The 16611-nt window shown below is 44.9% G+C and overlaps 2 protein-coding genes across 2 annotated transcripts in view; both read right to left on the bottom strand.

Annotated features, from left to right (window-relative positions):
• The window catches only part of LOC137439600 (teneurin-3), a 449998-nt gene that overhangs the window by 167698 nt on the left and 265689 nt on the right, over window positions 1-16611 (bottom strand). Inside the window, exon 15 of the mRNA XM_068135512.2 lies at window positions 4961-5225. Within this exon, the coding sequence (XP_067991613.2) occupies window positions 4961-5225 (265 nt within the window). The remainder of the gene's footprint in view (window positions 1-4960; window positions 5226-16611) is intronic.
• Window positions 1-16611, bottom strand: part of LOC137439605 (THAP domain-containing protein 1-like) — a 270238-nt gene that overhangs the window by 214222 nt on the left and 39405 nt on the right. The gene's annotated exons all lie outside the window — the stretch shown is intronic.

Raw genomic sequence — 16611 nt, 5'->3', positions numbered from 1 at the left:
ACAAACAAACAAACAAGAAAACAAACAAACAAACAAGAAACCGGAGTGAAAAATGAGTACTTCCTTTCAGTGCGCGTCATTGCCGGGCTCCCTTCAGTGCCCGGCAATGAATGAAGTCATGCAGCGTCTGGAGATGGCATAGGAAAGGAGCAGTGTGCAATAATGATCATAAAATAGTTTCTCAATCAATTGGCTAATACTAATAACATACCTAAACCATCAGTGCTTCATCCGAAGCTGTAACGTTTTGAAAATTAATTAAATTTGTCATTAATTGGAAAAAAATCACATAATTAATTGATTAATCAATAAATAATTAATCGATTAATTGATTAATCAATAAATCAAAAATATCCTTTGTAGCCACATTACTTGGCCACTGTCATGTCCAAATATTAGCTTCCTAGCTCAAAAGGTACCAGAGATATTGCTCAGATGAGAAAGAAAATAAATAAATGATTAATAATGAAAATGAATAAATAATAATCATAAAATAATTAAATAATTAATCAATAAGCTTATAGAATAACTAAACCACCACTGTTCTATCCAAATGTGCAATGTAATAAATTTTTTTAAATTAAGTCATTAATCAAATGATTAAATAATTAATCGATTAATTGATTAATCAATAAATCAAAAATAGCCTTTACAGCCCAATCACTTGGTCATTGTCGTGTCCAAATATCAGCTTCCTAGCTCAAAAGGTGCCTGAGATATTGCCCAGAAGGGAAAGGAAATAAATAAGTACTTGATTAATCTATATAATAATAGCGTAAGGACTCGACTTTGTTATCCCTTTTACGCCGCACCCAGTGACCCGATGCCCACGGCACTAATGGATTTACGATCTACGAACCGCGCTCTGTGTTTATCACGTACAGCCATACTCGAAAAATCTGAATTAGCCGACGTTGGGGCCCAAAAGCATCCGATTAACTGCCGATACGACGCCATCTTACGACGCCATCGTATTGGCGTCTGCTGGGCGAAGGCGAAAGCAAGCCGTCCACTGAGTGGACAATCCAGAGCATGCATTTGTGCCGGTGTCGGCGATCGTTGTTCATATATGCACTCTTCATTCTCATCTTTCTTCCTAACTCTTACTCGGACAAGCAAATCCTCCTATGCCATCCATAATGGTACAATCTATCCATACACCACATCCTCCCTTCCGTGGATGTTCCACGGGTTTCGGCTAGTCCATAATATTTAAGTAATTAATTGATTAAACAAAAAATACCATTTTTTCCAAAGCACCTGCTCACTATTGTGCCGATATTTCAGCTTCCTAGCTCAAAGGATGGCTGAGATATCGCCCGGACAAACAAACAAGCAATCAAATAAACAAACAATAAAAAAACAAACAAGAAAGAAACTGGAGTAAAAAACTGAGTACTCCTTTTCAGTGTGCGTCATTGCCGGGCCCCTTTCGGTGTCCCGCAATGACGTCATGCAGCGCCTGGAGATGGCATAAGAAAGGAGCGGTGTATAACAAGAAAACAAACAAGAAAACAAACAAAAAAAATCAAACAAGAAAACAAACAAGAAAACAAACAAGAAAACAAACAAACATAGTGAAAACTGAGTACGCCCTTTTGACGCACGTCATCGCCAGGCTATCTACTGCGCAAGCAAGTGATGACGTCATGCAGCGCTTGGAGATGGAATAGGAAGGGAGCCGGAGTACAATACATATGGGTCTGCCAGATTTACATCCCCGTCCTTACGACAGCTTACAACGTCTGACACATCATGAGAACCCGGCAAATTCTTTACATTTGATTCTGCTGAGCACTGAATGAATCCAGATTCGACAGCTCAACAGTAACCTCAGGACCACACGAGCTTTCCTGCTGCCACAACAAACATACAGAAAGGAAGATAATTAAACATGTGTTTAATTGATCACACATACATCTTATCAAAATTTGAACAACGTCTTTGAAAGTGTAACCTCTGGTGTTGGAAAGCTGGAGTAAAAGAGAGGATCAATACTGCAAGATAGCCATGCCGATAGGGAAATGGGAATGTAAACAGATAGATGCTTTGAGGATTATGAGAAAGACTTCTTCATCCTTTCCTTCAAGGCTGGAGCATCTTAGTCTGGTTGGAATTGAGCACAAACACTGCAGTGGTTGTCAACGTCAGCCTCAGTATTAAAAAAAAACAAACAAAAAAAAAAAAACCACCTTTAGAGGCCATTTTTCCCCGCAAGCGGGGGTTGGCCTTTTTCGGGAACTGTGGTTGTTGTTGTTTTTTCGGTCCCCTTTTTGAAGCAATGTTTTACGGCCGGATGCCCTTCCTGACGCCAACCCTTTTTGCCGCCTTTAACGACAAGCAGGGAATTACCAGTGAACTGGTACTCAATTAGCCGACCTCGGAAGGATGACAGGCTGAGTCAACCCCCCTGGCGTTAATTCAGCGATCGACCGGGATTCGAACCCAGGATCCTAGGATCCTAAGCCGGCACCCTAGCCGCTAGCCCAACACCAGGGTTATTCAGCCTCAGTATGAATTCAGCCTCAGTTATTCAGTAACAATTGGTGTTGAGGAGTGAGATTCGAGGCCCGAACCAAATTTTTTTAAAAACATCTAGAAAAAAATTTGGTCAAAATTATAAAGTCACCGAAATTTGATTTTGTTTTACAAAAAAAACCCGAATTTTTAAAGTCGCGCTATGGCAGATCAAGACGGCTGGGTTCCGGTAGAGGAGAGTGAGGCAGGGTCGATCCAGGACCAAATTGAGGGACATGAGGAGAGCGAAGCAGTGAGGGCGGCAGGTTTGCAAAATGGCGTCCTCGCGCACGAGGTTACGGGTGCGCAAAATGGCGCCTCGCAGATGGCTACGGCGGCCACGCCCGCTGCACAAGTGGGAGGGATTGACATGCAGGCCCTCATTGCGCAGCTACAGGCAGCTGTACAGATGAGTATGGGGAGCCAAATTGAGCGACTGGGTGAGCGATTGGAGGGCCAAATGGGGGTAATGAGGGACGAAGCGAGGGGTACCGGTGAGGGATTAGACAAGAAATTTGAGGGATTAGACAAGAAATTTGAGGGATTAGACAAGAAATTTGAGGGATTAGACAAGAAATTTGAGGGGTTAGACAATGGGATAGAAGGGGTGAAACATGGGTTAACGGGGGTAGAAAACAGAATGGCCGCTCAAGAGAATCAAATGGAAGGGATGAAAAAGGGGTTAGAGGGGTTAGAAACTAGTATGGAAGGCAAATTGAGGGACATGAGGGACCAAGCGGAAAGGGAAGTTAAACAAATGGGGCAGCAGATAGAGGGGGTCAGAATGGGGGTAGAAACTAAATTGGATGCTCACAGGGAGGAAATGGAGCAGATGAGGGTGGCATCTGGGCAGGAGATGCAAGTGATGGGAGAAGAGATCAGAAGAGGTGTGAGTGAGGAGGTCGGAGGAGTGCGCGAGGAGGTGAGGCACTGGAAGGAGCGCATGGAGAAGGAGGTGAGAAAGGGGACTGTAAAATTGCAAGGTGGTATAGAGGAGTTGACGCTGGGAGTAGAACAACTGACAGTGGGACAAAAGGAGTTGGGGGACCAGGTAAAGAAGAACACAGCGGTAATAGAGGGTTTAAAATCGACACAGAAGGAGATGAAAAAGGACGTAGGGGTAATTAAAAAAGAGTGTCAGACGGTACATGAGGACCTGACGAGGAAAATGAACAAGGTGGTAGAGGTGATGGAGGTTAAAGAGCGGGAGGTGCGGGAGCACATAGAAAAAAATAAGGTGGAGTTAGAGGAAGAACTTAAGGGGGCGCACGAGGAGATGAAGGAGGTGAAGCAGAAATTAGACGAAGTGGAAGAAGGGGTGAGCGAAATTAAGAAGCGACGGAGAGAGGATAAGAAAGAGATCAAAGAGGAAGTGAAAGAATTGGTCCAAAGTCTGTGTTCGGATCGTGATGATGTGCTCATTAACCGGATGAGGGATTCGCAGGTGATGGAGGAGAAGCGAAGAGAAAGAGGACCCGGTGTAAGTGGTGACCAATATGGTCGTGCGTATGATGCGCCAGGTGATTTAATGAGCTTGGGGGTCGAGATGGACCCGGGTGTTCGTGAGAGGCCGTTGGTGAAGTGTGCGACAGGTCTGGTGTGCGAAAAAGGAGGTGTGCGAGAAAGTCCGACTCTGGGGTGCATGGGGAAAGAGTGCGCTGTCAAAAGTAAGGAAGAGTGTACACCTGTGGTGAGTGTTACAGAGGGTGTAACGGGAGAGTGTGCGCGAGAAAGGTGTGTAACGGACGGGTGCATGTTGGGCAGAATGCATGTGACACATGCCTCAGTATGTCACCTGTGGTGTCAGTATGTCAACGTCAGCCTCAGTATGACCAACATTATTTCCCATTTTAAGAATGAACCAACCACTGGGACAAAAGAGTAATGACAATACACCACAAAGTACAGGTGCAATTGAAATGCCATGCTTCCATCTCTGATCAAGCAAAACACAAACTAATTGGATGAACCAACTTAATGCATTCATGTTTATAAACTTTGCGCGTTCTATATGTCATGGTGCAGGACAAGGACCATTATAAAAGCAATGATGTATAACACCACACGAGCTTTCTGTCTTCTACCGACCCACACAAACACTGCACGAGCACCACACAAACACTGATGTTTTCTGAAGCCTCCATTCCAGTTTTTTCTCCAAACCTCAATCCTGTCTGAAATGAATAAGCAAATTCGACCTCAACTACATGCTTCCCGTTTTTTTTTTTTATGTCTTTTTGTATAGAAGATCGAGGCTCGTGAAAGAGCTAACATTAATCACAAAAAAAAAACCGACATATAAAACATATAAGGGGAGCGGTAGACAAGATGGGGAGAGAGGGGGAGGCACACAAGCACAACATTTGAGAACAGGGACATCGGGAGATCTGTGGGAGTGAGAGGGGGGAGGAGGCGTGGGAAGGGCCGTTTTCCCGTTATCTACCTGTGTTTCTGGGCTGATGTCGTGCTGCGAGGAGCAGGTGGGGCGGAAGGTGGGCGACGGTGCTGGGAGAAGCGTCAGCGGACCGGGCGGTGGCAGGGCGGCCCCAGCACATGCCGGGACGTGGTTACGCTCGTGTCGCAGGGCGAACGGCTCCAGGCCTATAAAGCGTCCCCAGGGTGGCCAGAGACAACGACGATCCGGCAAGAATGGCGATCGATTGAAGAGGAGACAGAGGCTACCGCCTCCAGGGGCCACCAAGTCAAAGCTGGGTGGACAAAAATGGCGTCAACAATAGATTTAGGCAAACATTGTAGCTGGGATCAGAAAGACAAGAGGGAGGAGAATAATGTGTTGGACAGAGCAATTGATGCATTTAGCAATGGCAAGTGAGAGAATGCAAAATGCGAGGGAATCTAAATCTGCGTGGACACGTGGTCCAGGGATGGAAATGGAAGATAATTCTGGGAATGAACATGAAGTATTGGAGGGAACCGAGTCTATTAAGGTCCTGTAGATCAGTTGAAGTCTGCTTTGATCACACAAACATAACAGGGTGACCCATGTGAATGAGAATTATTGTATAACTCGTAAAAAGCCCGTCAAAAATGACGGGTTGGAACAGTTTATTCGACGGTGCAGCCTCGTGAGCGTGCCAAAGTCTGAAGCCTCGGCCTAGTGTCAGATGTGCTTATATCTTCTTTATTTATTAGACACCCTAGGGATGTAAATGAACACTCATTTTACTGTGTGCACGTTGCACATCACGTGCAGTACATTTCACCTCCCTGTACCTTGTATTTATTGTGATTTAAACAAACGCTTCTATACACCGCCCTTGAGGCTCGGTTTGCAAGCCACCGTCTACACTTCCAATAGAAGAGACATAATTACTCTATTATGCAAATTGTTTTTCGAGTTTGTTTTATCCTCAAAAATAGACTGTAGTGAATACACATTCTCGTTAAAGGATTGGCCTTTAAAACCTACCCTTATAAAGGAGGACAGACATCTGTACAAACACACAAACTGACGTTATAATTATTGTATAATTGTATTACTAGAAATTATTTCAGACAGCACAAGTCAGTAAAATATGGAACCTATCTTACACCTCCTCTCATAACGTGCTTGTTTCAGTTACAATAGTGACGCAGGATCATTCTATTGTACAAGGATGCTTCCAATTTGACCTGGACCTTTCCCTATAAAAGGAAAAGTAATCTGTACATCCGTAAATTGCGAGGGAATATATATATTTATAGTGTTGGGAACTAATACTCATAAATCACGCATTTCCTGCATCAGTACAGCTGCTGAAAATCAGGATGCTGGGCAAATCATGGTGACTACAACCATGTATTCAAGGATTCCACACTGCAGTCAAGCAAAAGCTTCCACTTCCGATGAGACTCGTGTATCCGCGACTCGGAATGCCTTGGAAGTAACGATTTTGTAACATGCATAAAATCTTTATCACGAGTATAAAACAAAAGGTAGCCAGCCACCGGGCACTGACGGAATACCTTGAGGGTGGCGAAGGAAGAGGATTCCATAAAGACCGGTGATCTGTGACTCGATCTCTCTCTGATGTTGGCCTGCCCTTGAGAGGAATACGCTAAGTCCCCAAGCTGTCCCATCATGGACGTCACAATTACCAGCATCATTCTGGCACGAACTGCCAGCACTAATCATCTCGTCCCATTCTGTGTGTTATGGTTGTGTTTGTGGGTCCATGCTTGGGGTTAGTAGTTTCATTGTTTAAGTATCACACTTATTAATTGCGTCTATTTAGTGTTTGCGAATTAGTGCCATATGTCCTGTGTTTTTTGAATAATTATATTTCTTTAGCCACGTGTGGGTGTCGATTCCTGCCATCTTTCATCTTTCCCACGTTGAAGATTATTTTGAGAACCATTGGAAGGAAATAGTTTAATTACGGTAATCCTTTGTTTGGTTAATCATACAATTTAGGACAAACACAGACTAAAGGCAAGCCGCATCAACAACTTGGGCGGCACCATCTAAAATTGGCTTTAATCCAGCTACCTGCAGTATTAATTCCCGGCATGTGCAGTTCCCACCTCATATCATTTGTGGAACATACACGCATACACATGGCCAAAAGTATGTGGACACCCGAACATCACAACCATATGTGCTCGTCGAACATCTCATTCCAAAATCATGGGCATTAATATGGAGTTGGTCCCCCCCCCCCCCCCCCCCTTTGCTGCTATAACAGCCTCCACTCTTCTGGGAAGGCTTTCCACTAGATGTTGGAACATTGCTGTGGGGATTTGCTTCCATTCAGCCACAAGAGCATTAGGGAGGTCGGGCACTGATGTTGGATGATTAGGCCTGGATTAGGTCGGCGTTACAATTCATCCCAAAGGTGTTCGATGGGGTAGAGGTCAGGCCTCTGTGCAGGCCAGTCAAGTTCTTTCACACCGATTTCGACAAACCAGTTTTGTATAGACTACGCTTTCTTTGTACACGGGGGCATTGTCATGCTGAAACAGGAAAGGGCCTTCCCCAAATTGTTGCCACAAAGTTGGAAGCACACAATCGTCTAGAATGTAATTGTATGCTGTAGCGTTAAGATTTCCTTTCACATGAACTAAGAAGCCGAGCCTGAACCATGAAAAACAGCCCCAGACCATTATTCCTCCTCCACCAAACTTTACAGTTGGCACTATGCATTCGGGCAGGCAGCGTTCTTCTGGCATCCGCCAAACCCAGATTCGTCCGTCAGACTGCCAGATGGTGAAGCATGATTCATTCTCCAGAGAACGCGTTTCCACTGCTCCAGAGTCCAATGGCGGCGAGCTTTACATCACTCCAGCCGATGCTTGGCATTGCGCATGGTGATCTTAGGCTTGTGTGTGGCTGATCGGCCATGGAAACCCATTTCATGAAGCTCCCGACGAACAATTGTTGTGCTGACGTTGCTTCCAGAGGCAGTTTGGAACTCGGTAGTGAGTGTTGCAACCAAGGACAGACGAGTTTTACGCACTACATGTTTCAGCACTCGGCTGTCCCATTCTGTGAGCTTGTGTGGCCTACCACTTCGCGGCTGAGCTGTTGTTGCTCCCAGACGTTTCCGCTTCTCAATAACAGCACTTAGAGTTGACCAGGGCATCTCTAGAAGGACAAAAAAATTGATGAACTAACTTGTTAGAAAGGTGGCATTTTATGATGGTACAACGTTGAAAGTCACTGAGCTCTTCAGTACGGCCCATTCTACTGCCAATGTTTGTCTATGGAGATTGCATGGCTGTGTGCTCGAATATATATACCTGTCAGCAACAGGTGTGGCTGAAACAGCCGAATTCACTAATTATATGGGGTGTCCGCATACTTTTGACCATGTAGTGAATGTGCATATATTTATATATCCAATACTTGTGCTTACCTAAGATGGGGGGGACTGAGCATAAAAAGTGTTGTTGTTCTTAAATGTAAAACATATATGTATAGAAATACCAATAAATAAAAGCTGACCTTCTGTACTCTTGCCTCATATTCATCTTTTCATCTCAAATCCAAATTTCTTAAGTATATAGCAATAATAATAAATTTGATTCCACTGTTCCAATACTTCAATGGAGGGCACTGTATACATATACTTATATCCATATTATAAAACAGGAGTGGCCATCTGATCGTCCGTCCATCCATTTGTGAGAGGATTGGGTGTGTGACAAGTACTATTGATTAGATTTTGGTGGATTCGAATCTGGATCCGGATACTAGAATTTTTTTAGTGATTCTTCATCATTGAGAGATAGGGCCAAAAACTATATATAGCACAATATCGCAAAGAGGTGGTGATGGATTCAGACGAAAATTGATGGAAAGGTTGGGTGTGTCACAAGGACGAATTACTTGGATTTTAGTTAAGGTCCAAATGCGGATCCGGGTATGAGAGTTATTTTAAAAATCTTTAAAGTGATTCTTCACCATTGAGAGATGGGGCCAAAAACGATATATAGCAGGATATCTCAAAAAGTTATGGACGAGTTGTGACAAAACTTGGTGGATAAGTTGGTTAGGCAACAAGAACAACCAGATTAGATTTTGGTTCAGGTCCTAATCCAGATCCGGCCTCTCAGTGGGATACAAAATGTAAACTGATCACCCTGGCAGAGGTTTGCTCTCTACCGAGTGCCCTTCTAGTTACCCTCGCCAGAGGAGAGGGCATTGCATTTGAGTCCGTTTGTTTGTCTGTTTGTCTGTTTGTCCGCACAGAATAAAGATGATTTTCTCTTCAACCGTTGGTCCGATTGACAGGAATTTTTCACCATAGGTGCAACTCCACCTGTATAATTTAAAAAATAATTATGACGTCATAGGTCACGTGGTTCGGCCGCCATCTTAGAAAAACCGAAAAACTTTGCACCTCTATATCTCCGAAAGCGCTGAATAGACAAAATTGAGACATGGCTCATTTTAAAGAACTCTCCATGGGGAATAAAATATGTTAATGATGATGTCATAGGTGCCTCCATTATGACGTCGTAATTCGACAAGTACAAAAGTTCATCCGATCAAGATGAAATTTATTGAGCATAATCTAGGAATAACTTAGTTTAGAAAAAAAAAATGATGACGTCATCGGTCACGTGGTACGGCCGCCATATTTGTTTTCACACAAAAGCTTTAAAAACCACTGAAATACATCCTGGCGAGGGTTTGCAATCTCTGATTGCTCTTTTTCTTGTTATTTCTGTTAATCGCCTAGAGGTAGCAAATCAACGCCGAACTTCCTGAAACTTAAACCACCTGATCGAGGTAGTCTGAAGCCGGAAGTCTATTGTTTTTAAGGTCAATAAGTCAATGTCACATAATTAATTCATCAATTTGCATTCGATTCAATTGATATCTATGTACTGTATATATTGTATATTCTGGATACAAAACTCAAAAAACACGGGCAGATGGTGACGCCTCGGTGGACCCACATGAGTATGTTTATTAATTACGGACTGTTTGAGTTGGACCACAAATACATCTATTATTTACGTACTAGCTGGGACCCGTGGAATTTCCACATAATGTAAAATGTGCCTTCAGGTCCTCAACTCTACCCCCTCCCCTCACAAATCCCAAAGTCCTTAACCTTCGCCTCCTAACCGCAAGTCCTCAACCTCCCTAAGGCGTCAATCCCCTCCCAACTTCAAGCCTTCAAATCCCTCTCCCCACCCATCATGGTCGCCTGGCCAACTCACAATCTCGTCATATATGCAGAAAAGATATGTGACCATGAGAAGGTCATGGCCCATCATGGTCGCCTGTCCAATTCACAATCCCATGAGATATGTGGAAAAGCTAAGTGATGTGGCCCAACATGGTCGTGGTTATGTGGTTATGGTCCACCATGGTCGTCTGTTCAACGCACAATGCCGTGAAATATGCGGAAAATATGTGACCTTGAGCAGGTTAATTGTGACAATAAACGACTCAAAACCAGTTATCTTCTTCCCGATGTAAATATACACATCGTTAAAAGTAAATAATGACCTCAGACAAAGACCTTTTATGGGTTCACATTAATTTTTTTATGGGTAAACATAAACTATAAACTTTTATGGATAAACTATAAACAGCATTTTTATGGGTTGACATGGGTTTACACCCTGCTAGAGAGAAGAATGCCAGTCCCCTCCACGATTCAAGCATTCAAACCCCCTCTCCACCCATCACGTTGACTCTCCAACTCACCATCCCATGAGATATGCGAAAAAGATATATGACCATGAGCAGGTCATGGCCCGCACGATCGCCTATCCAACTCACAATCCCACGAGGGTACTTGCAGGCAGCTATCGTTATTTTATTTTTTTACATATATAATGATGTTTATTCTGGGCCATTTTCCTTGGTAAATTACACATATTGTAGTACTTTGTAATCCACGAGGCCTTGCAATCCACAGCAGAGACTCTTTATAGAGGAGTGTGAGGTTTACATCAGATTTTACACCGTGTCTCAGTTGTTCATGCGTAAATAGCGTTCGACAGTGGTTGTGTTGTCTTTATTTCATCCAATTGTTATACACCAACCTTGTTGCTAACAGGTCGTACAGCATTTGCTGTGATGGGACTTCATTTGTGCCTTGCTACCTTGTCAAGTTAGGGGATTCCATCTTTATTTATTAACAAGCTTAGAATTGCCACGAATAAACAATTTCAAGTCATCCTGACGAGCCCATAACAAGGACAAAATCTGGATCGGCAGCGCTGCTTTCATTTATTTGTGACCGTAAAGGTATAAATCTCAGTCTTCAAAGACATGAGTGTCACACGGATGTCATCCTAGTTTGGAGGGGATGCGTCAGCATAATTTATGTGTATGACGTCACTGTCATGTCACATATAAGGTCAGTGTGCTCCTTTCAGTTAATTTATTGTTCCCGACTGCGAACATCCTTATTGGTATTCAGCAGGGAAAGACAATGTGTTAGTGTGGAAAATGACATGTTGCTAACAGGTCGTGCAGCAGAAGCTCTGATGGGACTCGATCTGTGCCCTGCTGCCTCATAAAGTTGGGGGGGTTTGATACGTGTGTGTGTGTGTGTGTGTGTGTGTGTGTGTGTGTGTGTGTGTGTGTGTGTGTGTGTGTGTGTGTGTGTGTGTGTGTGTGTGTGTGTGTGTGTGTATATATATATATATACACACAGTCACGTGAAAAAGTAAGTACACCCCATGTAAAGTTTTGGCTTTTTCAACATATTTCAACATACAGCTATTTGATCTTCATTTCAACAATATTGATAGATAAAGGTGATATAATATAACAAATATCATGAAACATTTACATTTTGTAGTCCATTGTATAATTTAAATAAACATAAATGCAAATTTTGCATGTGCAAAAAGTAAGATCTCGCGAGATCACGGCGAGGTCACGTCTTTTCGAAGCTGTTCCATGCGCTCACGCTTTCGAAGCTAAGTGATCTTTCTCAATTGTGTTTTTGTCGAGACTGTATCTATCTTTCGGTGTATGTACCTATAGCATATCTTTTGGAAAATTTTCGGTGCTAATTTTTCGTACATGTATCCACAATCGTCGGTTAATGCGTATTGAGTATTCTGAGGCCTAGTACTCGGAGGCTTGGCTACCGTACCGCCTCCGACCTTGTGGTTTTGTTTTTCTCTCAGCGATTCGTCGAATGCGCTGCAATTATTTTCGTTCTCTGTTTCGTCCCAGTCGTTCACCCCATACCTCCTTGTTTAATATCTCTACTCAAAAAAAAAAAAAACCCAAAAAATATTTCCTTCCCAGGTCTTATTCGTTTATTTGTTGTTCTTATTTGTTCGTTCGTTCTTCGTTCGCGATCACGCGATCACGTGGTTAGAAATGTATAATCTCTCCCCTGAACAACTATTTTCTCTCATATATTATAACACCCTTTTCTTCTTTTCCTACAAAAGGATGCTTTCGTCTTGCTCACCAAATCTATTCATTCCAAAAAATATATATAATACCATCTCTTACAGTTCCTCCTTTCTACATTCCCTAAACTATCCAGAACTCCACCCCTCCTTCAGTGTCCTCAAACGTATTTTTTACTCGAAGGTCTCAAACTCATTTTGCAAAAAATGTTCGTTTCCCATGAATCGTACACTTTTCAAAATCCAATCTCACCCCTCCCCTCCAAATCCTCCCCATCACCCATCCCTTTCAAATCTACCCCCTTACCGCTCCCCTCCAAATATTCCCCATCACCCATCTCTTTCAAATATTCCCCCTTGCCCCTCCCCTCCAAATCTTCCCAATCACCCATCCCTTTCAAATCTTCCCCCTTGCCCCTCCCCTCCAAATCTTCCCCATCACCCCTTCCCTCCAAAACTTCCCCATCACCCCTCCCCTCCAAAACGTCCCCATCACCCCTCCCCTCCAAATCTACCCCTTTGCCCCTCCCCTCCAAATCTTCCCCATCACCCATCCCTTTCAAATCTCCCCCCTTTCCCCTTCCTTCCCCTCCCTCCTAAACTCCGCCCTCACCCCTCCCCTCCGAGACTCTCCCTCACTCCTCCCCTCCTAGACGCCCCTCTCACCCCTCCTCCTCAAAGCGTCCTCCCTGCTTCTTCCCCCTTCCAACTTTTACCTTCATCTCCCCCAACCTTCTGCCTCGCTCTTCCCCCTCCTCAAATAACACCTCACTGTGCCTCACCCAATCTCCATCAAACCTTTTGTCCGCCCCATTCTTCCCTTTCTCCAAGCTATTCTGAAATCTCTGAAATTTCTGACCCACCTTCAACAGCTCTCCCTACCTCTTCCTCCTCTTCCACATCTTACCCTACCCCTCCCCCCCCCCCCTGTTCTGTATCCGATGCTCCCCCTTCCTCTTCAGTAACGGTATGGACCTCAAACATCTGGGGCCTTCGCTCAAACTTCACTGATCTCTCCGTACAGGTTGCTTCTGACAAACCAGATGTGATCTGCTTAACAGAAACTTTCCTCCTTCATGATGTCTCTGATTCCTTGGTATCTCTCCCAGGTTACTCCCTCCTCCGGTATGATAGACCTGAGCCTCGTCCTGGAGGTGGGGTTGCTATCTTTATAAAAAACTCTTCCTCACTCGCCCTCCACTGCCCTCTCTCCACCTCACCCCCAGGAATACCTTTGGCTACGGCTTCCCCTTCGCTCCCACCTTTTGTTCATATGTGTGTTGTACCGTCCACCAAACAGTGATGACTCCATCTACATCTCGCTGTCTGATAATATGGACCAACTTCTACCTACCCATCCCAACTCTCTCTTCCTCATATGTGGTGATTTCAATTGTCACCATGCCAGTTGGCTGGGTGTGGGTACATCTCTCACCAGCCATGGCTCTTCAGCAAAGGACTTCTGCGACTCACTGGGACTGACACAATCTGTCAATTTCCCGACCCGGATCTCAGTCAACGGAGCATCTTCTCTTCTGGATTTGGTTATGACAAACTTCCCTGAAAATGTCTGCTGCTCTTCTCCTGCTCCAATCGGCTCATCTGATCATGTGCTTGTCAAAGTGGACATCTCTCTGACCATTCTCAGAGAGCCTCCTCAGCGTCGACGAGTCTGGCATTTCACTCAGGCCAACTGGCACGGTCTTCAAGCAGCCATCAATCATCTGGACTGGTCTCCCATCTCTACCGCCTCTGACATCAACTCATCCTGGGAATTCTTTCAAAGTAAATTGCTCTCTCTCATGCACAGATTTATCCCATCTCGTCTTCAGTTGTCATACCCTTCCTCCCGTCCATGGTACACGGAATCTTGTGGTGAGGCTGTTGCCCTGAAACAACTTGCTTTCGTCTCCTGGAAAGCAAATCCAACGGAGGGAAATCTCATTTCCTTTCACAAAGCCCGAAACAAGTGTGTGTCCACCCTCAGGAGAGCCAGGAAACAATATCTCACCGTTCTCAAGACCGAACTCTCTTATCTGTCTCCCTCTTCCAAATCCTGGTGGCGTCTGGTCAAATCTGTTTCTGGTGTTTGTTCCCCCTCCATCCCCTCCCTCACCTCAAACGGCTTAACGGCTGACTCCGCACGTGAAAAAGCTGAATGCCTCAACTCTGTGTTTGCCTCTAAATCTTGTGTCCCAAACCCATCCCTCTCTGTACCCACCGTACCCAGTCGTACCCAGCTGCTCCTGGACTCTGTGTCCTTTCCTCCTGACAAGGTGGAAAAGTTTCTGTCAACCCTCGACTCTGATTCTGCAACTGGTCCTGACGGCATCAGCCCACGGGTCCTAAAATCATGTGCTTCCGCTCTTTCACTCCCTCTTTCTGTTCTCTTCACCCTCTCTTTTGCTCAAGGTCATCTGCCATCTGCTTGGAAATCAGCCAACATCACCGCTTTGCACAAAAAAGGTGCAAAAACAGATCCCAGCAACGACAGACCAATCAGCCTTCTCCCAATTATCAGCAAAGTCATGGAATCCATCATTGCTTCAGATATGAAATCTTTCCTCTTCTCCAATGGCTTGATCTCTGATCATCAATTTGGTTTCAGACCTGGTCACTCTACTCTGGACATGCTGCTTCTGCTTTCTCAACAATGGATGGAGGTCCTCAACACCAAACAGGAAATTAGAGCCGTCTCCCTTGACATTTCACGTGCCTTCGATACGGTCTGGCACCCTGCTCTGCTCACCAAACTCTCCTCCTTTGGTATCCATGGAAATCTCCACGCATGGCTGGCGGACTTCCTCTCTGGTCGAAGTCAACGTGTGGCCCTGAATGGGTTTCTCTCATCTCCTCTTCCTGTTCAGGCTGGAGTTCCCCAAGGTAGTGTTCTGGGCCCTGTGCTTTTTCTGGTCTTCATCAATGATCTCTCTGACTCTCTTGAAAATCCTCTCTATCTCTTTGCTGACGCCTCTACTCTCTGTCGCTCCATTCCTCATCCCTCAGATCGGCAGTCTGCAGCCTCCTCACTTTCTGCAGACCTGGACAAAATCACAGACTGGGCAAACAAATGGAACATGTCTTTCAATCCTGATAAATCTCACACTCTTACGATGTCTCTCCGAAAAGACCGACTGGAAAACCCTCCCATCCACTTTCTGAATAATCCTCTCCAAGAAGTTCTGTCACTCAAGCTTTTGGGTCTCACTATTTGCCATGATCTTTCCTGGGAAAACCACATTTCAAATCTGGCCTCCAAAGCCAGTCGCCGACTGGGCATCCTCCGTCGTGCGAAGTCCTTCCTTGGCACACCTGAGCTCCTCACCACATACAAGGCTTTCATCCGCAGCTCTATGGAATACTGCTCTCCCCTCTGGTCTGGTGCTCCTGCCTCACACCTAGCCCGTCTTCACGCTGTTGAAACCAAAGCGTTCAGAATCATTGGAATCTCCCGCGATGAAGCTAACTCCCTTGACAAGAATTGATTCTTGACAAGAATTGATGCCACACGTTTTATACCTCTCCCACCCCCCCCCCCCCCTTCCCATGCCTCCCCCCCAAAGCCCTCTCCCTCCCACAGTTCTCTCGATGTCTCCATGTCTCTCGGTCCCTGCTCTCAAATGTTGTGTTTGTGTCCTTCCCCCTCTCTCCCCATCTTGTCTACCGCTCCCGATGTTATTTGTTTTGTGTGTCTGTTTGTCTTTCTGTGTGATTAATGTTCGCTCTTTCACGAGCCTCGATCTTGTATACAAAAAATAAAAATAAAAAAAAATAAAAATAAAAATAAAATAAAAAATAAAAACAAAAAACTCCAAGGGCCTTTCACTCACTCACCGCAAGCAGGTTGGTGGTCTTTCCATCTTCTACCGACTCCTCTCTGGCCTTGCCCCCCCAGCCCTCTCTGGGCTCTGTCCCCCAATTATTCCTACAGGTCGCACAAGATCTGCCTGCAACCCTCTTATGGTTAAACTGCCAAAATCAAGACTTTCTGCTCACCTTCACTCCTTCATTCCTCTTTTCTCCCGCCTCTGGAACAAACTCCCTCACTCTCTTCAATCCCACTCCACCCTCCAGGTCTTTAAAACAGCTGTTCACCACCATCTCTTATCCTCCCCCATCCAAAACCTTGATCTTTTCTACCCCCGCTAATTTCGGTCCCCTTGTGTTTTATACCTCTCCCCCCCCCCCCCTCCCCTTCCTCCTGCCCCCAAGCCCTCTCCCTCCCACACTTCTCCCTGCTCTCAATGTTGTGGTTGT

Source organism: Myxine glutinosa, chromosome 14 (assembly GCF_964187855.1).
Source record: "Myxine glutinosa chromosome 14, kmMyxGlut1.1, whole genome shotgun sequence".
NCBI classification, from domain to species: domain Eukaryota; kingdom Metazoa; phylum Chordata; class Myxini; order Myxiniformes; family Myxinidae; genus Myxine; species Myxine glutinosa.
This window is presented reverse-complemented; position numbering and strand designations above follow the sequence as displayed.